This window comes from Sus scrofa, chromosome 1 (assembly GCF_000003025.6).
Source record: "Sus scrofa isolate TJ Tabasco breed Duroc chromosome 1, Sscrofa11.1, whole genome shotgun sequence".
NCBI classification, from domain to species: domain Eukaryota; kingdom Metazoa; phylum Chordata; class Mammalia; order Artiodactyla; family Suidae; genus Sus; species Sus scrofa.
Genome location: NC_010443.5, coordinates 37,007,070 through 37,030,192, shown reverse-complemented (window position 1 = coordinate 37,030,192; position 23,123 = coordinate 37,007,070). Strand labels below are relative to the sequence as shown.

At 38.8% G+C, this 23,123-nt stretch overlaps 1 protein-coding gene across 1 annotated transcript; it reads left to right on the top strand.

The window, feature by feature from the left end:
* On the top strand, positions 5,990-22,130 carry HINT3 (histidine triad nucleotide binding protein 3). The gene is made up of 5 exons (XM_001928728.4): positions 5,990-6,472; positions 13,472-13,589; positions 15,873-15,942; positions 17,833-17,959; positions 19,959-22,130. Exons 1-5 carry the CDS (start codon positions 6,272-6,274, stop codon positions 19,989-19,991), a joined length of 549 nt encoding a protein of 182 aa, XP_001928763.2. The 5' UTR covers positions 5,990-6,271; the 3' UTR covers positions 19,992-22,130.

Here is a 23,123-nt window from a genome sequence, read left to right as displayed (position 1 = left end):
AGTGTCTCTGACCCTACTAAGGTCTGAAAGATGGACTTCATACACCAACTAAATGATCCAGAGTAGGCTGACCCATCTTCCTGTGTCCCATTTTCTCCATTTCTATAATAGGGGTAATAATATCTACTTCTCTGAGTTGCCATGAGAATCAAATTAATTTACATATATGAAAGTGCCTTAAAAATTGCAAAATGACAGACAAAAGTAAGGTAGTACTGGAGTTCCCACTGTGGCACAGCAGGTTAAGGATCTGGTGTTGTCTCTGCCGTGGCTCAATTTGCTGAGGAGGTACGGGTTCGATCCCTGGGCAAGTGCAGTGGCTTAAGGATCTGGTGCTGCTGCAGTTGTGGTGTAGGCTGCAGGTGTGGCTCAGATTCAATCCCTGTCTGGGGTACGCTCATATGCCACAGGTTAGACCAAAAAAAGGAAGGAAGTACTTATTATGGTGTTGGTGTTAGGACGTCAAGCTTTGTCTATGCTGAACTCTTTATCAGAAATGCAAAGTCCAAGTGTAATTTTGTTCCTGGTAAGAGTAGAAATTTCTTTCAAAAACAAAAACAAAAACAAACAAAAAAAAAAACCAAGTTCCCATCATGACTCAGTGCAAATGAATCTGACTAGCATCCATGAGGACACAGGTTCAATCCCTGGCCCTGATCAGTGGGTTAAGGATTTGGCATTGTCGCAAGCTGTGGTGTAGGTTGCAGGTGCAGCTCAGATCTGACATGGTTGTGTGTGCGGTGTAGGCTGGCAGCTACAGCTCCAATTCCACCCCTAGTTTGGGAACCTCCATATGCTGTAGGTACCGCCCTAAAAGGGCAAAAGAGAAAAAATATTAAAAAAAAAAAGCAGAAGTGTGTGCATTATACTCTGTAAACAAGTACATAAAATAATTTATCAGGGAAGTGGCAGGAATAGGAAAGTCATTATAAGGAGATGGGATTTTTTTTTTTCTATTGTCATTCTCTCCATTATGAATAATTTACACAGTTTCCAGTTCAGGACAAGTGATCAGGTCTTCCCTTAAAGTCCTTCAGGAAAGCTCAAACAGCCACAAGTTGGAACTCTGGCCACTTGCCAATATTTGTTCAAAGACAGCTCTAAATAAGGTAGTTTAATAATCAGAAACTGGAAATTTCTCTCCTTTCCCACACACCAGCATTCTCCCGCCTTCTCGTCTGTTAGATATTTTACTAGTTTCAACAAATGTAGGTCAATATATGCAACAGCCACTTTAACCGTAAGTATTTTCTTTTATACTTGTTTTCTAAAGAAGGGAGAAATGTGTCCATGCTTGTTTTTATTTTACCTTCAGAATAATCTAATTTCCTTGAGACACTGTAAAACAGCAAAAATTATTCCTATTTATTAAATATAGGTCAAAGAAGGTATTTGTATTTATGTTAAGGAAATTTCTATTAAGGTTGTAGAAGAGGGGAGTCTACTGTCGAGATGATACTTCATGAGACTAAGACAAATTCACCAACACACTTTCCATATTCCCACTATAAAATAGACTAAACACTGCACTGTACCAGACATATGGCTGCAGCAGCTCCACTGTCTATCTCTACCATAAATACCAAGAAATCTGCCTAAAAAATGCCTCATGGCTTTTGACATCAGGGTCAAACAACTCAAAAGTTTACGGAATGAGACTGTTTACAAAACAGAATGATTAAAGGAAATGAAGTTTATCTGGAATATCGAATTTTAAAAATCTGTTAAAATGTTCTTCCTAATGACAAATGTAACATATTTTCATTCTTGAGGATAACAATATAGATAAACCAAAAGAAGGAAAAACATCAAGCCACAATTTATCCATCCAGAGATCACAGAGCAAATATATTTGGTATATACCCTTTCAGGCATATTTCTTACAAATTCATATGTATGTTTAATACACATGACTCACACTGGACATATACCATCTTGTAACCTACTGAACATATGTACGTGTCGGCGTACTGTGATTTAAGAGAACAGGTGCCTGTCAGTCTGCCTGGGTTTGGATCTCAGCTGTCACTGACTAATGGGATGACATCTGGCTGTGTGAGATCACCTAGGAAGTGCACGTAGCTAAAGGGTATCATCAAGTTGTATATGTTAAATACGTATATAATTTTTTATGAGAGAGAGAGAGCGAGCGAGAGAGGGAGAGAGAAACCTAGGACAAAAGCTCGTTGGTGATGAGAGAGGTTTGGGAGAAGGGAAGCAGCCAAGGAGACTTGAGAAAGAATAACAAGTCGAGTAGGAGGAAAGCTGAGGAAGTGTGGTATCCTGGAAACCAAGAGAAGAAAAGTTTATCAAGGGGGAGGTAATAGTCAACTTTTGCTGAAAAGATGAGCACTGAGAAGAGACCATCAGATCTGGTGACATGGAGGTCACTGGTCACCTTGACACAACCGTTTGGGTAGAATGATGGCACGGAAAGTCTGATGGGGGACAGCGTGAGAGAAGCGGGGAGAGGGAAAGAAAAGAGTATAGCCAACTTTGGGGGGGGACTTTGGTTACAATGAAGGACAGAGAAATGGATCAGTAGGTGACAGAAAAGCACAGACGAATGAAGGTGTGTTTTAATTATAGTATGATGTTCAAAGTTGGCTCTTACCATGTTTGCTACTGATTAACGGTAATGTGACTTACATACACATGGTAAATTATTTTCAAATAAGATGACATTCTGATACATCTCTCTACATACAATACATTCACGTTCCCACCCTCCTCTGCTCCGTGGTGATTTTAACTAAAAAAGTAGCTAAATATATAAGAATGATAGGTAAATTTCCCATTACTCAAATTTACAAGTTGTTCAGTTATTATATAGGAAACACTTCGGCAAATAAGAACCTTGACTCTAAATGGAAACATTATTTTCTAAAGTAAAAACCAGATGATTAATTGCTTTACGTTTATTCCAGTTAGCATCACACAGGATAAAAGACATTGCCAAAGCACAACCTGGTCTCTGTTATAGATAGGAGCACTACAGCTTCTGTATTCAAGTGAAAGTGAACCATCTGATGACTTAAATCATTTTACATACAATCACTACTATTGGTAATAATTGTTAACATTCATTGACGGTTTTGTGCCAAGCGGCCAGGCTTTAGTTCTCACAAAAAAAGTTTGCATTAGGCATTATTATTATCCTCACTGTATACATGAAGAAATAGAAAGCCTCAGCAGAAAGAGATGAAAACTTAGCCAGGTCTTCACAGATGATAAGCTATGTGGCTGTCTAACCCCAAGGCATGCTCTGAAGCAGGGCTGCTACTAGCCCATACAGTGCCCTTTGGCAATTAGAAAACAGTGCTAAACAGCACTCCATTTTGCAAATAAAATTTAAAGTTAGTTTCTTGTCACACAACCCAAATGACTATTTCCAAGGGGCTCTATCCAGAAAAACAGCTGGCAGCCACTCTACCTGTACACATACGATGCCTATACTTTTGCCTGCTTCCACACCAGGACACATACTCCACGCAATCTTTAAATACTTTTTACTGTTCCTCCTTTACTGTAGGGAACTACATCAAGTCCAAGGTTGGGGAATTGGAAGCAGGTTTTGGTGAAAGTATCAGGAAACTGGGCGAAGCAATCCCAGGTGTCACTAGGAACATGGTCAGAACAGGTACACCTCATGCAGGTGTGTGGCAGTATACAGATGAATGGTTTCCTGAGTATGTGTGTGTGTCCATATGCAGCCAATGTGGGTTTTTGTACGAGTCAACTTTCCACTGCTCCAGAACTTGGCCAAGAGGTCTGGAATCTCCAGGCCTGTCTGTGCTTTTATATATATTAATACATGTCTTACGATGTCAATTAGGACATTCTTAATTGTGATGTTCTTGTACAGTGGACAACCTGAATACTCCTATGCAGCTGCCTTACTCCTAATCAGTCTTTGGTTCATTAGACAACTACATGGAAAGCACTGTACTAGGTGCTACAGGAGATGCTAAGAACTTGCTCTTTTTATCAAGGAACATAATTTCCAGTAAGAAAAATATGCACACAAAGAGTATACATTACAAAGTGATAAGTTCTGTAAGAAAAGTATTGAAAAATTGCTAAGTGAATTCACAAGAGGAAATGTTTCAGTTTGATTAAGTAAAGAAAATTTCATGAAGGAGGAAACACTTGAGGAGTGGCTTGGAAGATGGAATTTGGATGTGCAGAAAGAGAAGAAAGCATATTTCAGAGGGGAGAGTGTAGATAAAAGCAGAAAGAAGTGAAAGTGTGCTACACACACGGAAACATTGGATGCTTAAGTTGAGCAAAGTAATGTACTGATTCTGAATCCTGCCTTGGACTCCTGAAGGACTATGAAGCTGTTACAGTGCTTTTCCAAAATACTGGCAAAATATAAAAAGACTGACAAATGTCTTAAACACATATTACAACTAATTTAAAAACACATTAGTGCTTTTGATTAATATAACATAAATTCCTTCAAAAACGCTACTGAATTCATAATAGAACACTGTTATATACTTTCTAAATCAATAAATACCAAGTGTAGAACTACTATGATGAGCTAGTCTAAGAAAGTTTGCAGTGTTAATAAAAGGAATCCCGTGTTCAAAAGGCTGATGAATTCTGTAGTTACACAAACCCTTATCTGAATTCCATCGCTACCAATAATTATTGTATGGTATTAGACAAATCTTTCAAGTTTGTTTCTTCATCTCTGTAGCAGGAATTATAAAACCAACCTTACTTGTTCTGATAGAGAAAATCATGGCATGTTTTAGGCATTCAGAAAATGCTAAGTATTACAAAATGAAAAGCTGAGGTTAAATCAGAGTCCACCTTGAATGTCAAGCTAAGGAGCTGGTACTTTTTCAGGCTAGATAGTTACTGCAGGTGAGAGGGATTGGACCTGGGACCCTTTGTTGCAGTGCTTATACCTGGACAAAACTTCTCCCCAAACATTTCCTGAGCAACAAACTACAAAGAAACTATAAGGGACTAAAAACAACTGTGCCTCTACCGCTGGGGCAAATTGTAAAAAAAACAATAAACAAAAAGACCAAAAACCCAACTGCCACCTCTGAGGTAAAGGGAGCAAAAGCAGGTTATTGTGCAAGACGGCTACACAAAGCACCACTAAAGGGATGGGAAGACCACGTGAGCCATCCTTCTGGCCAGACTCATGTATTCACCCCTATCCTCATCACATTTAAGGAACCAGCTTGCCCTGTGCACCCCAGGGAGCATGCAAGGAAACCTGTTTCTTGTTTTCCCTCTCTGGTGCACTATAGCACAGCCCCAGTAAAGTCATGCCCGAATTTCTTATCTGGCCTCTTAGCAATTTCTACTGAGTGAGGAGTCCAGGAACCCAGGTTGGAAACACAGGATTTTTGTCCAAGTGGCAGAAAAATCAAGGAGGGAAAAGAGTCTGAAAGATATTGCAGTTGTCCAAGTGAGGCAAAAAAAAAGCACTCGCAGTGAATTTCTGGAATATTTCGGACTATAAACTATAGGATTCCGAATTTCCTGGGTATGAAGAATGAGATTAAAGCCCACTATTTTGATCTAGTTGGTGCTGTTTACAACAACAGAAGACCAATGCCCTAACCTGGGAAATTCCATAAGTCGTAGCTACGGCCCTTAAAAAAAAAAAAAAAAAGGCAAAGACAGAGGTGACGTTCAGTTTCATATTTTGAGCTTAGCACCCAAAATTATCCTGGCTGAAAATGCATAAACAAAGCTTCAAATATGATCTGAGTTGAAACAAAGTTCTGGAAATTTTGTTCATTCTCTTAAATCCTAAGTTTTAAAAAACTTTTTCTTACGACATCATAATTCACTCCGGGACACCTTATACGTTACAGGGTTCTGCGAAACGACGCTGAAAACTGCCAAGTTCCTTCTGGACCCAGGATACCGCGCGCCGGTGCGGTCACTGTGACGTGCGGCGCGAGTCTGCGTTTTGGGGGACGTCGTGCGCTGTTACCAGGGAGACGCAAGGGGCGGGGCGACTGCCGCCAAGGCCTCCGGCTCCTGCCGGTCGCGCCCTCTCACGCCCCCTCGTGGTTGCTGGCGTGTGGGCCACAGCCTATGGCTTTGCAGCTCCGCCGAGAGTCGCTCTAGCTCTGGCGTCAGCCTCCAACTGCGCGGGCGCCCAACGCGCTGACTCGCCAAGCGCCAGGCTAGAGGCGACGCCTCGAGGTGAAATCGAGGAGGTGCAGGAGGGGAACTCTACGTGGGCCCCGCTGTCCGGGAGAAGCCTGAGGCTTTGAGCCGCGCGGGGGCAGAGATGGCGGAGGAGTGGGAAGGCGATTTTGCGAAGTCATGTGCACGCCTTGAAGCAGCAGCGACTGCAGACACCTCGGGGTCTCCAGCGGGGACCACCACGGTCGCCGCAGAGTCATCGGAGCGCGAGGGCTACAGTAGAAAGTGCGTGTTCTGCCGGATCGCGGGGCAGCAGGAACCCGGCACGGAACTCCTGTACTGTGAGGTGGGCGGCAACGCGCGACTGGGCGTGGGTGGGGGCCTGATCGCTCCTGGGGACTCCGCCAGGAGGGCCTCGATGGGGGGGATCGGGTGGGAGGGTCCTATGTAAATGAAGCGGGGGGCGCCCGGGTGTTCTAGTGTTCGCGACGGAGTTGCTTCTCTAGGGGCGGGGAGGGTCACCTGCGGCCTCTTTGCTGTTCTTAGGGGAGAACATGTAGTGATAATTGGTAGAAAATAGCACGTATGGCCTCATTTTATTAAAGGGTTCTCTCCCTCCCAGTCTCTCCTTTTTAGATATTGCTTTTACGTTATGCACTCTTAATACTGATACTGAAGATAAAACTAGTAGAAAATAGATAATGGTAATCGTGAAAAGTCTGTTAGATTGATTGAAAATAGGCTGGCAGGAGCGGGTCCACTATTAGTACGAACTGCTACTTAGTAATGATTTCCACTAAAGGGTCCAGTGCTTTAGAAGTGTTATTAATTGGAATGTATGGACATTTTCAGAGCATTAAGACTTTACCCAGGTATTTTATGTATGTATGTATGTATTTATTTATTTAGTCTTTTCGACTTTTCTAGGGCCGCTCCCGCTGCATATGGAGGTTCCCAGGCTAGGGGTCTAATCAGAGCTGTAGCTGCCAAGCCTATGCCAGAGCCACAGCAACACGGGATCAGAGCCGTGTCTGCGACCTACACCACAGCTCATGGTAACGCCGGATCCTTAACCCACTGAGCAAGGCTAGGGATGGAACCCGCAACCTCATGGTTCCTAGTCAGATTCGTTAACCACTGTGCCACGATGGGAACTCCCCAAATATTTTAAAACACATATCTGTTAGTCACTTTCTTCTACCAACTCTGCTTACCTTTGAAGAAACAGTCTTTTGAGAGAATCAGCTCCAGAGTCTGGTCTTGTTTTGTTTTTGAAGTAAACATTCATTCACTTGTTTTTGTTTTATTTTATCCTTTTTTTTTTTTTTTTTTTTTGGCCATGGCATAGCACTCGGAAGTTCCCAGGTCAGGATAAACCCAAGGTTGCGGTGACAACACTGAGTCCTTAACTGCTAGTCCACCAGAGAACTCCCATTCACTTGTTAAAAGTAAATTGAATTCCTTCCAAGCACTGTTGGAGATTCAGTGGTGAGCAAGGTAAAGGATAGTCCCTGTCTAGATTTTATAATCTAAAGGGTGGAATGAATACAGACAGAGGAGGCAGCTGATTCCAGTGCCCTGTGCTGTGGTGAAATAGTTTTACCACCTGTACTATTTTGCAAGGCTCCCCTGTGGAGGGGTACCTGACCCAGATTTGAAGGGTTGGGGAAGGTTTTCCAGAGGAAGTGAGGCATGAAAAAATAAATAGGTATTGGCCAGGTGAGGAGGAGGAGAGAAGTTCCCTCTAAGAGGACCTCAAGTGGTTTGGTTTCTGCTATAGGAGAACAGAAAGAAATTCAGTCTAACTGGAGCATAAAGTTTGCGGGGATGAGTCATGAAAGACGAGGCTGGAGAGGTAGGCAAGGGGCCATATTATTAAGGATATTGTAATTCATGTTAAGGAGTTTTGGCTTTATTTGAAGAGTGAAGAGAAGCTCTACAGTAGAATGTTTAATGCTACCATTCATGCTGGGTGGGAAGGAAGAGGATGAGGAGTTACAAGAAAGGGATTGCTCTTTGAAAGATCATCTGGCACTATTGTGGAGAATGATTTGGAGAGGACCAATCTGAAGGCATGGAGTTTGGTTATGAGGCTTTTCAAGTAATCCACCTTGATGACGGCCTGAAATAAAGAATAATAATAGAATGTAGTGGGATGAAGAAAAGGGCATCAATTTAAGGATATTTAGGAGTCTGACACTGGCAAGATCTGCATTTCCAGCCTAGACTATAGGAACTGCCAGTTTATAGATTGAAATTGAAAAGAGGAGAATTAATGAGACCACCTAGGAGTATATGTGGAGTAAGATGTGAAAGGACCCCTACACTGAACTCTAAAGAACACTAGCAACATAAGAGAGAGGCAGAGGATCTGAAAAGGGGACGAAGAAATAGAGGGGAAACTATGTCAAGAAGATAGGAATTGGTAACTGTTTGAGCCTTCCCAAATCCTCCAATCAGGGTTAGGTAGCTCTCCACTCTGCTTACAGAGAGGCCAAGCTAGATTAGAACTGGTTTTGTCCCCAGAATGATGGTCACTGACCTTTAGGAAAGCAGTTGTGGTGCAATCATGAGCAGAAAGCAGATTGTAGTTGATAAGAACTTGGAGGATGAAAAATTGAAGGCAGCAAATATAGACAACTTTTGAAGGAAGTTTAGCACTCTTGGGGAGAAGGGAAGTGGAGTGTTAACTATAGGACGAAGTGGGTTAAGAGAAAGCGTTTAAAAACAGTGAAAACTGGTGTGTTTAAATGCTGATGGGAAGGTGCCAATGGAGAGAGGTTTAAAATGGTTCAGGGTGGTAGAGCTTTGTCCCTGGGAAAGAGGAAACCCAGCCACTCATCCATTATTCAATATTTGAATAGGTGCCTTTTGTGTACCAGGCACTGTTGGAGACACTGGGACACAGCAGTAAATAAAATGTGCAGAAATCCCTGTCCTCATGGAGCTTACATTCTACTTACAGGAAATAGATAACAAATGAAACACATAATAAGTGAAATTCGTAGTTTATTAGATGGTGAACAATAAAAATGGGAGGAATTCCCATCATGGCTCAGTGGTTAACAAACCAGACTAGTATCCATGAAGATGCAGTTTCAACCCCTGGCCCCACTCAGGGAGTTAAGGATCCCGCATTGTTGTGAGCTGTGTAGGTTGCAGACGTGGCTCCGATCCCGTGTTGCTGTGGCTCTGGCGTAGGCTTGGCAGCTATAGCTCCGATTCAACCCCTAGCCTGGGGACCTCCATATGCGGTGGGTGCAGGCCTAAAAAAAGACAAAAGACCAAAAATAAACAAAAAAAAAAAAAAAGAGAGAGAGAAAGAGAAAAGGGATGCAATTTAAAATTTTTAATCTCGAAAAGCTGCACTAAGAAGATGGCACTTGAATGAAGCCCTGAAGGAGGCGAAGAAGCCAAGTGTATGGTTAATTTTAAAGTGAAAAAGTTTGAAGTAGCACCTCTGGAGGCAAAGGAGAGAGCATCAGGGAAATAAGGATTCTGGTGCAGTGATGAGGATCAGCTGAGGTTGAGAATGCTCGGCCGTGTGATTTTTTTTCCTCCCCTCCGGCAGCAGCTGAAGTCTAGTTTTAGATAAGGTCAGCAGGTGTATCAGGGTTGGAGTCCAGCCGTGTAGTTGTTACTGAAGTGTGGTGGGGCCAAGATAAGAATTTATGGCCAGAGAAAGAGTGACTAGAAGAAAATGAGAACAGAGAGCAGCTGACAGGGAGAAAGGCTACAGATATCAGTTGTTTGTCTGTAAAAGAGGCATCTGCTGAGCTGATCCATAGAGTCAGAAGGGACTGAGCTCTGCCTCTTCATTCATTCCTTATTTTACGAAATTTAAAATGAAGAGGGAGTTCCCATCACGGCGCAGTGGTTAACCACTCTGACTAGGAACCATGGGGTTGCAGGTTCAATCCCTGGCCTTGCTTAGTGGGTTAGGGATCCGGCGTTGCCGTGAGCTGTGGTGTAGGTCACAGACGCAGCTCGGATTTGGCATTGCTGTGGCTCTGATGTGGGCCAGGGGCTACAGCTCCAATTCGACCCCTATCCTGGGAACCTCCATATGCCTTGGGAGCAGGCTTAGAAAAGACAAAAAATAAAATAAAGTGAAGAAAGCAAGAGGTCAGGTGAGTTTTCTCACCTCACAGTGTTCAGTGTTCCTTAGATTCTTGGAAACGGAATTTATTTATTTATTTTTTTTTTTATTTTTAGGGCTGCACCCTTGGCAAATGGAAGTTCCCAGGCTAAGGGTCTAACTGGAGCTACAGCTGCTGGCCTACACCAAGCTACGTCTTCAACCTACACTGCAGCACATGGCAACACCGGATCCTTAACCAACTGAGTGAGGCCAGGGATGGAACCGACATCCTCATGGATACTAGTTGAGTTCTTTACCACTGAGCTACAATGGGAACTCCAGAAACTGCTTTTAAATTTCACATGCTCTAGTACTAATGTTGAAGAAAAGTAATAGAAAATAGATACCAGTAGCTGTGGAAAGCTTTGTCTAAAAACAGTCATCAGTGGAGTTCCCATCATGGCACAGCAGAAAAGAATCCGACTAGGAACCATGAGGTTGCAGGTTCGATCCCTGGCCTCGCTTAGTGGGTTAAGGATCCAGTGTTGCCACAAACTGTGGTGTAGGCCAGCAGCTACAGCTGATTCAACTCCTAGCTTGGGATCTTGCATATGCCACAGGCCGTTAAAAAAAAAAAAAAGGTTACTACTAGATAGGAAAACCATAATAAAAATGGATTAAAATTGATAATAATTGTGAGGTTGGTTATTTTAGGGTTAGGGTTAGCTCTTGGGATTTCCCTACATGACTATACATAGACTCACACACGTATGCATATTTGCATACATATGTATGTGTGTGCATGTGTGCTTGGGTGCGCTTGCACACACACACACACACACATTTGCATACATATGTATGTGTGTGCATGTGTGCTTGGGTGCGCTTGCAAACACACACACACACACACACACACACACACACACACACACACACACACACACACACACCCTGGTCTGAGTCTCAATCCATGAGTTTCAAGAAACCCATCACTGTCCCCAGCATTTCAGAAGATTTTTTTCTTGGAGCTGGGGAGAGGATTCTTCATACATTATCCCTAGTCACTTCTCATGATTTTCTCTTTCTATTAAATTTTTTATCTCAGCTTCAGACCTTTGTCTTGCATCAGCCAAAGAGAGCAGCAGATTCTTTTCCTTTCCTTTTCCTGATAGGTGACACAAAGCAACAGTTGCTGTAGATTTTCCTGAAAGTCTGGGGGCAATTAGGACGCTCATATTTTTTAAACACAGCATCAGATCCCTGTTTCTGTCGGCAGGCACTTCAGTTCACTTTTTGTTTGTGTACTTTTCTCCTAGCTCCTGCTACATTCATTTGACCCATCACTGTGTTTGCCTCAAGATCTTAAAAGCTATATTTTTTTTCCCTTCTCCAGTCTCATTTTATAGGCAGGTTACACTTAATAGTGGGAAAAAATAATTGATAGTTTTGTGTTGTTGTGCCTCCACATTTTATCAGCTCTAAGATAAAGGTATGTAAGTGAGAACAGCAACAAAATCAACATTTTTAACAATATTTTAATAAAGTGATATTGTGGGCATTTTATAGAAGCCTTGAGGTACAAAAGGGACACATAATACCTTGCTTTTGCTGCCTTCCATTTCAGTCAGGACTCTGCTGGCGCTTAAAGTTGACAGAAAGTCCCATTCACTGAACTCGGGTCTCACTGTCAGTCATTTGAAGCTTAGATGAGCAGTATAGATACTGATAAGAAAGTTCAAGTACAGCATATACAGTTGCCTTTCATTATTATTCTCGCTCAAATCAAAATTTTTGGCATGGATATAAGGCTCTCGTTCAAACTGAATTTTGGTTCTTGGAATGGAGAACTAATGAACAACAGAGCATTCTAGGAATTTTTCTGAAGGAAACTATGCTTATTGCTACTGATTCTGTTTAATTTTGACTAATTTTTAAATTCTAAGATATTAAATAAGGTTATTCAGGGGATACAGATTTTTCTCTTGGAAAAGATTAAAACTTAATAGGTTGAAAGAGTCCCTTTTTTGTTTCCTTTTCCTTTTTTTCCTTACATTGCTGTGTGGAGTATGTAAACCAGAGAATTGATGCCACACATGTAATGGATGTGCACATAACTTAGTACAATATGCTGGAGTTTGTTTCAACATTTTGGAGTCTTTTTTTTTTTTTTTTTTTTGCTTTTTGAGGCTGCACTTGCAGCATGTGGAAGTTCCACGCTAGGGGTCAAATCAGAGCTACAGCTGCTAGCCTGCACCACAGCCACAGCAACATGGGACCTGAGTCATATCTGTTACCCACACCATAGCTCTCAGCAGTGCTGGATCCTTAACCCACTGAGCGAGGCCAGGGATCAAACCCACATCCTCATGAGTACTAGTGGGATTTATTTCCTCTACGCCACAATGGGAACTCCTCCAAGTCTTTTTAATGCTGGAAAGTAGCAAGTAAACATAAACAAAAAGTATTTGTAAGTAGTATAAAATGTGTTTCAAAATGTAAGCCCTAGATATGTAGATGTTAGATGATGTTATAATCGAAGAAAATGTCACCTTGGAAAAAGTTAAATATAAAAAAGGATTTGTCAATCTTGCTGTGATTCTGTATTCAGACCTCTAAAAGTACATGTTAGAAGTGGAAAAATCGGAGTTCCTGTCGTGGTGCAGTGGTTAACGAATCCGACTAGGAACCATGAGGTCGTGGGTTTGATCCCTGCCCTTGCTCAGTGGGTTAACGATCCGGCGTTGCCCGTGAGCTGTGGTGTAGGTTGCAGACGCGGCTCGGGTCCCGCGTTGCTGTGGCTCTGGCATAGGCCAGTGGCTACAGCTCCGATTCGACCCCTAGCCTGGGAACCTCTGTATGCCGCGGGAGCGGCCCAAAGAAATAGCAAAAAAGACAAAAAAAAAAAAAAAAAAAAAAAAAAAAGAAGTGGAAAAATCTTAGGGTAGAGACGGAGAAGTATATAATGAAGTTTTAAAAATTCTGGGATTATGGCAATGAAGTTTTTAATAAACTTCATTCATAATTTTTTTTCCTGAAATTGACTTTGTATGTGTCTTTTTTTCCTCTGGAATAAATGAGCATCTCATGAAGGAAGCTAAAGCCTGTCTTTATAGATTTAATGCAAAATCACAAAATTGTCCAATGGGTTTTAGTTGTAATATTTCCTTATTGGGCTGAGATTTATGATATTTAAGACATACCAGAACAGTATTAGGAAATTATTTTTAAAAATTCACTAACAAATGATACATTTTTTTCCTTCAGAATGAAGACCTAGTTTGCTTCAAAGATATCAAACCAGCGGCACCTCATCATTATCTTGTGGCACCAAAGAAGCATATTGTAAATTGCAACTATTTAAAGAAAGATCAAATAGGGCTGGGTAAGATGATGGCCGTATTCATAATGGTTATATCATGTTGAATTGGCATCAGTGATGGCAGTAACAATCGAAAAAAACAGTTTAGCCGGGTAATATAATAAAGGAGCATTGTGGCTTTTTGAAACTTTCATTCTGAAAAAGTTCAAATATATACAAAAATAAAGAAAATAGTAATAATCTTCATGTATTTTTCAGCCAGCTGCAACATTTATTAACTTGTGAATGATCTTTTTACATGTACTAACCTTCTCCCACAGTGGGTTTGAAGCAAATCCCAGACATCATGTTATTTAACCTTTGAAATCTAAAAGATAATGCCTCTTTATATTTTTTAAATGATGGCTTTCTTGACTCTGAAAGTAAAAGGTGCACAAAAAGTTATAAACAAATAAGTTATGGTATGACATATGAGTTCATATTGCCTGAAAGTGAGACCTTATTGATACTTGCCTTGTAGTTTCCTATATGATGAGCTAGGACAAAAGATTATGAGATTTTAGTGATGGACTTTCAGCCTCTGAAAAAGAGATTCTGGAGTCATATCTCTTGCAGGATTATCCTGTATTTTCTTATTCATGATTTTTGTGACTTGTCAGCTACCGTTTACTAAGACATTTCTAAGTTGATTTCCAATATGCTTGGTTGGCCATTGTCATCAGGATCTGGATTAGTTTGGTCAGAACTTTAAGGTAGCTTGGCAAGATAGATAAGTTGGGCCAGATTTTTGAAGGTTACTAAGAAATCTCTTTGATGAAAACCTTGACTTGTGCTTTGTTAGTATTTAGACTGTTGAATTACCAGTTTTTTTAAACTATTTTTTTCTAAATATTGCAAAGTTCCTTAGTTCTCTTTAAGTTGTGTTGGTGTTTCATGCTCATTCCAACAGATGGAGGCCAATATACATGCACTATTTTTTTTAATTTTATTACATTTATAGGTGTACAACAATCATCACAACCAAATTTTACAGCATTTCCATCCCAAACCCTCAATGCATCCCCCCACCCCCCAAACTGTCTCATTTGGAAACCATAAGTTTTTCAAAGTCTGTGAGTCGGTATCTGATATTTAGAACTAGGCAACAGCTACCATAGCCTTAAGTATTTCCTTTTATATGGTTTTTCTTGAAGAGAGAGAAATGTGTTTATCCTTGCTTTTCTTTTTCTAGTATGTCTTGTTAAAAGTTTTTGTAACTATTGTAAATTGAATTGCATTTTGAAGCACCATGGTGGATATTTGGAGATTTCTCTTTACATACAGTTCTTTCTGATTATTTATTTGTACAGTAAAAGTTTTTGAATTAATATCTTTATATAGGCAGTAAAGTTGGGGAAATAATAAGTGTATGGAAGAGCTCAAGAACATTAGCAAGCACTGTGACTATAATTGACATTAATTATAGTCACTTAACTATAGAATACACTTTTTATGAGCACATGTTCAACAAGATAGACCATATTCTGGACAATAAAACAAGTCTCCGTACATTTCAAAAGATCAAAATATGTCATCTGATGACAGTGGAATTAAATTTAAAAATGATAAAATCTAGTCTAGAACTAAATATTTTAAAATTAATACAGTTTTACATAACTTTTTTGTTGTTGTTGTTTTGTTTTTTTGCCTTTTCTAGGGCTGCTCCCGAGGCATATGTAGGTTCCCAGCCTAGGGGTCTAATCAGAGCTGTAGCTATCGGCCTATGCCAGAGCCACAGCAATGCAGGATCCGAGCCGTGTCTGCAACCTATACCACAGCTCACGGCAACACCGGATCCTTAACCCACTGAGCAAGGCCAGGGATCGAACCTGTAACCTCATGGTTCCAAGTCGGTTTTGTTAACCACTGAGCCACAACAGGAACTCCCTCACATAACTTCTAAATAAACAGGTCAAAAAGATAATATTTTGAATTGATTGATTACAAAAATATAAGAATTCATAGAATGTAGCTCAAGCAGTGCCTAGAAGGAAATTTTTAGCTTTAAGTACTTATACTAGAAAAGGAGGTATAAAATCAATGACCTAAGTTTTCAGTTTAGGACGCTAGAAAGAGGCAAGCAAATCAGACCAAAGTATAAAGAAGGAAATAATAGGGTCGATGTCAGTGAAATAGGAAAGAAACAATAGAGGAAACCTCTCAGTAACTTAGAGCTATTGAATGTGTCTTTAAATGTGTATCCATTTGATATGATGTTTTACAAGGACCCTAAAAGTTGAGATTAATAACTACGTAGTGAACCTTATGTCTCCTATAGTATAATGTAGCTTCTTTCCTGTTTTATAGTTGAGAACATGGTAACTGTTGGAAAAACCATTCTTGAAAGGAATAATTTCACTGACTTCAACAATATTAGGTATGTATACCTCTAGATAGAAATCAATATATGCAGTTGATTTTTCTTAAGTGTTATTTCCTCAGGAAAATGAAAGTAGAGTTCATGGTTCAAATGCAGTTTTTCTGAAAGTGAGCATATTGTTCATTGGTAAATTTAATAAACCAAACAACTTTTCATGTCTCAACATCTTCTAATAATCACTACTTACCATTTGGACTGACAAGTATACTCAAGCAGTGGGTAGGTAAAATTAATTACTTAGTCCATTTTTCTTTGTTCAGAGTATGCATTCCTGTAAAATTGTGTGTAAATTGAGTTTCCTTAGGAAAAAACATATTTTATGTGGTTTAAAAATACATTATTATGCTTCTAGCCTGAAAGTAACTTGAATTTGTTGCCTGCTGAACAGAACTCTGGTATTCTCCAAAGTTTGAGCAAAAGCACAGTGTTCAATCTGGTAATATTTTTAATTAAATTGTTTTTTCTTTTAATAAGATTTCTCATTTTGCCTTGTATGATCAAAGCAGTACCAATGCAGGCAGTGTGGAGATTACTTCTGAACTGGAATTTAGAGTGACCTGAATTCTAATGCTCTCATGCTACTCGCTGTAACTATACTTGTATTGGCTGTGTTTACTGTACTTGTACTTGTTAGGTTACTTTAAATAAGTCATTTAACCTCTCCAAGGTAATACCTGCACTGCCTACTTATAGGCTCAAACCTGAGATTGTGCGTGTGAAAATACTGTGCAAGCTGTTAACGTACCATATCCATTGAACAGGTGGTATTTGAGACTCTTTGGTCAAAAGCAGCAAGTTCCTGCCCCAGTCATAGGAGTGCTTATTAGAAGAATGAACATTGGAGTAGGAATCAAGAGCCCTGAGTCTCAATTCTAGCTTAACCACTGCCTAGCATTGTGACCATAGGAAGTCTCCTCAACTTTTTGGGTCTTGGTGTTCCCATCTTTAAAACAAAAAGGTTGAATGAACCCTTGATTTGCTTCTGGCTATTAGATTGCATGATACCATTATATGGCTCCTGTTTCCTGGAGGAAAAACTTTGTCTCCTTTTCTGGGTAGTGGTGGAAGCTTTTCAGTACATGTTGTGAATCTGACTTCACCCAGTCTGTCCTGTATTGATACAATATAGCATCTCTCCCGTGCCTTCTTCCACATTCCCAGTCACTTTTAGTCCTTATTTTTAAAACTGAGACTCACTTCTAGTTTGAACAGGCAAATATTTCTAGGCTTAGATTATTGTTACAGGTGTGCCTTGCTCCATTCAGAGTCAGTGGACTGTTTGTAAATGGATTTTAAGAGGTTAAATAATATTACAATTTATTTTTTACCAAAGGAATTCTCTTGTAAATGTTTTTTAAAGTAAGTAATTGTAAATAGTTATCATCTAATTTATTTTCAGTATTCAAGAAGCTTAAGTGATGATCCAGTCTTTTTAGTGGTGGTAAGGAAATGACTACTTTATTAAAGGAGAAAGCATGCCATCTACTGGCTATGTCTTGGAAAAGAGAATGGTGCTTAACTACTTGAGTGCCCAGTAATTTTAAGTGTCATTGCAGAGGTATCTTTTAGGAGAATTAAAGCTTAATGTCATAAGAACTGAAGTAATAAGATATAATCCCAGCTCAGAATTCATAAAGGTTATGCAGAGGCATAATATGCTGTAAACTCTCAGTGAAGAGTTTATCTTACGGTGAATATCAACATGAAAAGAACTGTGTGAGTACCTTGAAGTTCATAAAGAAAAACAGTGAAAGAGATGTTTGAGTAGTAATCTATCTACTTTAGGCAACCTATTTGGTTGTCTTTACTGTTTATGTGTTTTAACATGAAAATACAGCCTTAAACTCTTGTCACACTAAATTTGTCAACTATCTCTTTCTATTTTAGAATGGGTTTCCATATCCCACCGTTTTGTTCCATTTCCCACTTGCACCTTCATGTTTTGGCACCAGTCGATCATCTTAGCTTCTTATCAAGATTGGTTTATAAAGAGAATTCCTATTGGTTTATCACAGTAAGTGTTGTTATTGTTATGCTAGCAACATAGAAAAATATATAGCATATTTATCCTTTTTGTTGTACTTTTTCTTGTCAACAGTAGGTACTTACAGCTCTTAGAGACTTGGTCCTTTGTTTTAGCCTACTATTTGCACATATCTAAAATAATATTTTTAATTTGAGGGTCTTTCCAGGTAATCAAATCTGTAGGAAGAGACACTATGGCAAAGTCTCTTAATTGTAAGCAGAAGATATGATATAGAAGTTCATGACATTAATAGTTTAGAATTCTAAGTTCTAGCTTTATTAGTTACTTGAGTGACCATGTGCAAGTTACTTAACTTTTTAAGGCCCAAGTTTTTGTTTTTTTCTTAATATATCTATTACATGTATATTGGTAATAGAGCCTACCTCCAGGGTTGATAAGAGGATTAATGAAATATTTAACATGTGATGCACTTAAAATTGTATCTGGCAGATAGTAAGGGCTCAGTAGATGCTACCCACTGCCTCTATCATCAATGAATGTCATTGTAGAAATTGATGCCAGTAAAGCATCAGCTGCTAGATCTCAGGTTTAAACTTTGAACCTAAAAAATTGCAGAATTTTGCTTTGCTAGGGGAAAAGTAGAACAGAATTCAGTTGGTTATAGCCTTATAACCTGACAGTCAAATAATCTGAATGATCATCAAATTATAAATTAAATAATTATCATTAGTTAATGCATATAATTATTAGTCATAGCATAAATTAAAAAGTATCTGATTTCTAGAAATTTCATATTTCAAACTTGCTATCCCTCTCCTCATCTTGTCTGGACAATTTTATGTATTTAAGAGTATATTTAAAGTGTGTATGTGTGTTGGACATTTTTTAGGAAGTTGATGTGGTCTCTTTAAAAAAAATTAGTATGACACAAATATTTCTAATATTTGTACTTCTAATATTCTACACTATATGTTTTTATAATAAAAATAATTAAAAATACATTTTTATAATTTTTAAACTATTTATTATATATTTTAGTTGGGGATAAAAAAATGAGTGAACAGGGTTATGAGATCTGCTAATGGTTCACCCTGGGAATCTGAACTCTTCTTAAATCTAAGTATTTAAGTATATATTATGAGCCTTTGAAAAAAATCAAGATAGAGATATTAAAGTTTATTCTAAAATATTATATAATGTATAAGATGATTTAGACATGTATCTGAAATGATATAATTAGAAGACATCAGTTTACTTTTAACTTTTCAATTGATTAATTTTTTTAGAGCAGTTTTAGGTGACAGCAAAATTGAATGGAAAATACAGGGAGTTCCCACATACGCTCTGTCCCCATATACTCAAAATCTCCCCTACTGTCATCATCCTATACCACAGTGCTAAATTTGTTATAATCCATGAAACTGAATTGACACATCATTGTCACTCAAAGTCCGTAGTTTACATTAGGGTTCATCCTTGATGTACATTCTGTGGGTTTGGAGAAGTGTATAATGACATGTATCCACAATTACACTATCATACAGAATAGCTTAACTGCCCTGACAAGCCTTTCTGCTCTGACCATTCATTTCTCCCTCCCCCTTAATCCATGGTAACTACTGATCTTTTTAATGTATCCAGTTTTGCCTTTTCCTCAGTATCAAATAATTAGAATCATACAATATGTAGCTTTTTCAGATTAGCTTCTTTCACTTAGTAAAATTAATTTCAGGTTCTTCCATGTCTAGTTTACTTTTTTAAATTTTAGTACTATATTTATTTTCCTTATTAAAACTTCCTAACAAGTAGGCAATGTGGATGAAAACCTGCCTATTTATATATAATATAGAAAAAATAACCTTTACTATAAAAACTATTATATGGAGAGTTTTCTGTAAGATATTTTTAGGAACAGAATATGTAGTATCCAGCTCTTCTGCTGTGGATTATTATAATAGGGATTCCAGTAGAATTATTTCATGTGAGCTATGATAACTAGAATAAAAATGTTATATTTTAATTACAGGCTGATTATTTGATTGAAAAATTAAGAACATGAAAATGTCAGCAGTGGAAGATTTTTGCAATCTTGGCTCAACATAAACTAATATCTTCGTCTCTATGAAGTCTAATTACAATTGTAAGGTTCATTGGGTTTTATGGGAAGCTATTACTGAGTAGACTTAAATGCATTGTAATGGAATTTTATCTGTAAGACTGTAAATGGGAAAGAAACATAAAGTGGTTATGTTAATGTATTAAAACTGGCAGAAACTGTTGCTTTATGGCTTGTTTATTGTTCCAGAGGAAAATTAGAATTAAAAAGTGGTTAGACCTATCTTTTATCATGAAAAAGTACTGATTTGAAAGTGGAGATAGATAGGGTTGGATGAAAAAGTTTATTTTAATAACAATGTTAATATTGATAAATCATTTCATGAGACATATTTCTTTAGGAATTGTCTTTTGGTGCTAATCCACACTAACAATAATGAATGTTAATGAAGAGTAAGTACTGAAAGTTAATCTTACATTGTGCCAGTATATAAAAGTACCATGTACGTGAATATAAATGAACGTAAGGATTAAAGTATTGACTTTAGAAATAGGCTGAGAAGACTAGGTTTTTTTTTTTTTTCCTTCCTTTTTGGGGGGCATGATATTAAAAAATAGTTATAAGTAATTAAATACTATAATGTTGAGCTACAACCACTGGAAACAATAGTTTAGTTCATTTGTTCATTTATTTATTCAACAAACATTTGCTAAGCATTTAGTATGTACCAGACACTGCCAGGATCAGAAAACAGAGAAGTGAGGAAGGACAGTCTGCCTTTAATTACAAAACCAGTGAGTACAATTTAGTATGTTGGGTGCAAAAATGTTCATAGATGAGGCCGTGGAGAGGAAAACCCTTTTGAGAGAAGTGGCAGTAGAACTGAGTATTTGAGACTCATTGGTAGTAGAGAGTGGAAGTTTAGGCTGAGACCAACATGCATTTTTCTGGAGTTCTGCTTCCATTATTATTCACTTTACAGTTGAATGTCCAAATTCTATTTTATTCACTGGAGGTGGACAGAGGGATCTGGAAGTAGGGGTTATGGGCTCTCAAAATTAGATTTACAAGTGTTTCAGCACTGCTTTATTAAGTAGCTCACTGAGCACCTTCACAGATTAGCAGTTTCACATTTCCATAAATCACTTCAACTGTGACCAGCTTCAGAAAAAGAATGTTCAATATGTGCAACATGTTGTACTATGTGAACTTAGAGTGATGTAATTGACAATATTATGATAATAACTGTAAGGTATCTAAAGAATTTTTTTTTTTTTTTTGTCTTTTGCCTTTTTCTAGGGCTGCTTCTGCGGCATATGGAGATTCCCAGGCTAGGGGTCTCATCGGAGCTGTTGCCACCGGCCTACGCCACAGCCACAGCAATGCGGGATCTGAGCCATGTCTGCGACCTACACCACAGCTCATGGCAAAGCCGGATCCTTAACCCACTGAGCAAGGCCAGGGATCGAACCCTCAACCTCATGGTTCCTAGTCAGATTCGTTAACCACTGAGCCACGACTGGAACTCCTAAAGAATTTTTAAATGCCTTATGGACCTCTTAAAAAATGTTGTTAGCCCTTTGAGGAGTTCCTGCTGTGGCACAGTGGTTTAAGGATCCGGCATTGCCACAGCTGTGGCGTAGGTTGAAGCTATGGCTCCTATTCAATTCCTGGCCTGGGAACTTCCGTATGTCACCGGTGCAGCAAAAAAAAAAAAAAAAAAAAAAAAAGAGAGAGAGAGAGAGAAAGAAAAATTTTATTAGCCATTTGATTTAATTTATATGGAATTATACCCTCATAGTAAGTTTTTTTCCTCCTTTGTTGGAAAACCCTTGGAACCTTACATTTTTAGTGGCACTTTTCTTGTAAAGATTAATAATCGAATTATGACAATTAAAATTCACTCATTCTTTTCAGTAGTTTAATTACTTGGTAACTTTCTGGCTATATATAACTTTAGCTCAATACAAAGATAACTCATAACCTGTCTTAAAAATGTTTAAAGTACTATCAAGAGCATTATTTATGCATGTTGTGATACTGTTTTTTGTAACTACAGAATTGTAAAATTATAAATAATAAACTATTTCAAACTGTTCACTTAATTTCTGCTAAATAAATATGGGAAAATACTGTGTAAAATTTTGCCTCTCTGGACTTGAAAGGTTTTCTTTTGTTTTTGAAAGACTTTACTTTTTTATTTTTTATTTTTTTGTCTTTTTGCCTTTTCTAGGGCCGCTCCCTCGGCATATGGAGGTTCCCAGGCTAGGGGTCCAATCAGAGCTGTAGCCACCAGCCTATGCCAGAGCCACAGCAACGCAGGATCCGAGCTGAGTCTGCGACCCTCACCACAGCTCACAGCAACACTGTGATCCTTAGCCCACTGAGCAAGGCCAGGGATTGAACCAGCAACCTCATGGTTCCTAGTTGGATTCGTTAACCACTGCGCCATGATGGGAACTCCAAGACTACTTTTATAGAGCAGATTTAGGTTCATAGCAAAATTGAGTTTCCTATATACCCCCCGCCCCCACACATGCAGTCTCTTCCATTATCAACATTCCCTATCAGAGTGGTGCATTTGTTACAACTGATTAACCTACACTGATATTCCCATGTTGCTGTGGCTGTGGCCTAGGCCAGCAGCTACAGCTACAATTTGACCTCTAGCCTGGGAACCTCTATATGCCATGGGCGTGGCCCTAAAAAGACAAAAGACAAAACAAAAAAACCCAAAAAAATAAAAAAAAAACCCTAACCTATACTGATATAATCACCTAAAAGTCCACATCATACTTTATCTTAGGGTTCACTCAGCACTGTATACTCTCTGGTTTTGGACAAATGTGTAATGCCACGTAGCATTATAGTATCATCTAGACTATGTATTTTCAGTGCCCTTAAGGTCCTCTGCCTGCTCATCCCTCCTTCTTTATCCCCTGGCAACTACTGATTTTTTACTGTTTCCATAGTTTTGTCTTTTCCAGAATGTTATATAGTTGGAATCATACAGTATGTAACATTCCTGACTGGCTTGTTTTACTTGGTAATATGAATTTAAGGTTCCCCATGTGTTTTCGTAGCTTGATAGTTCATCTCTATTTTAGTACTGAATAATAGTTCATTGTTTGGAAA

Excerpts from the sequence above, each read along its gene's own strand:
- HINT3 (XM_001928728.4), top strand. The coding sequence starts at position 6,272 with ATGGCGGAGGAGTGGGAAGGCGATTTTGCGAAGTCATGTGCACGCCTT. Across the intron at positions 6,473-13,471 it reads CGGAACTCCTGTACTGTGAG|AATGAAGACCTAGTTTGCTT; the intron begins GTGGGCGGCAAC and ends TTTTTCCTTCAG. Across the intron at positions 15,943-17,832 it reads ACTGACTTCAACAATATTAG|AATGGGTTTCCATATCCCAC; the intron begins GTATGTATACCT and ends TTTCTATTTTAG.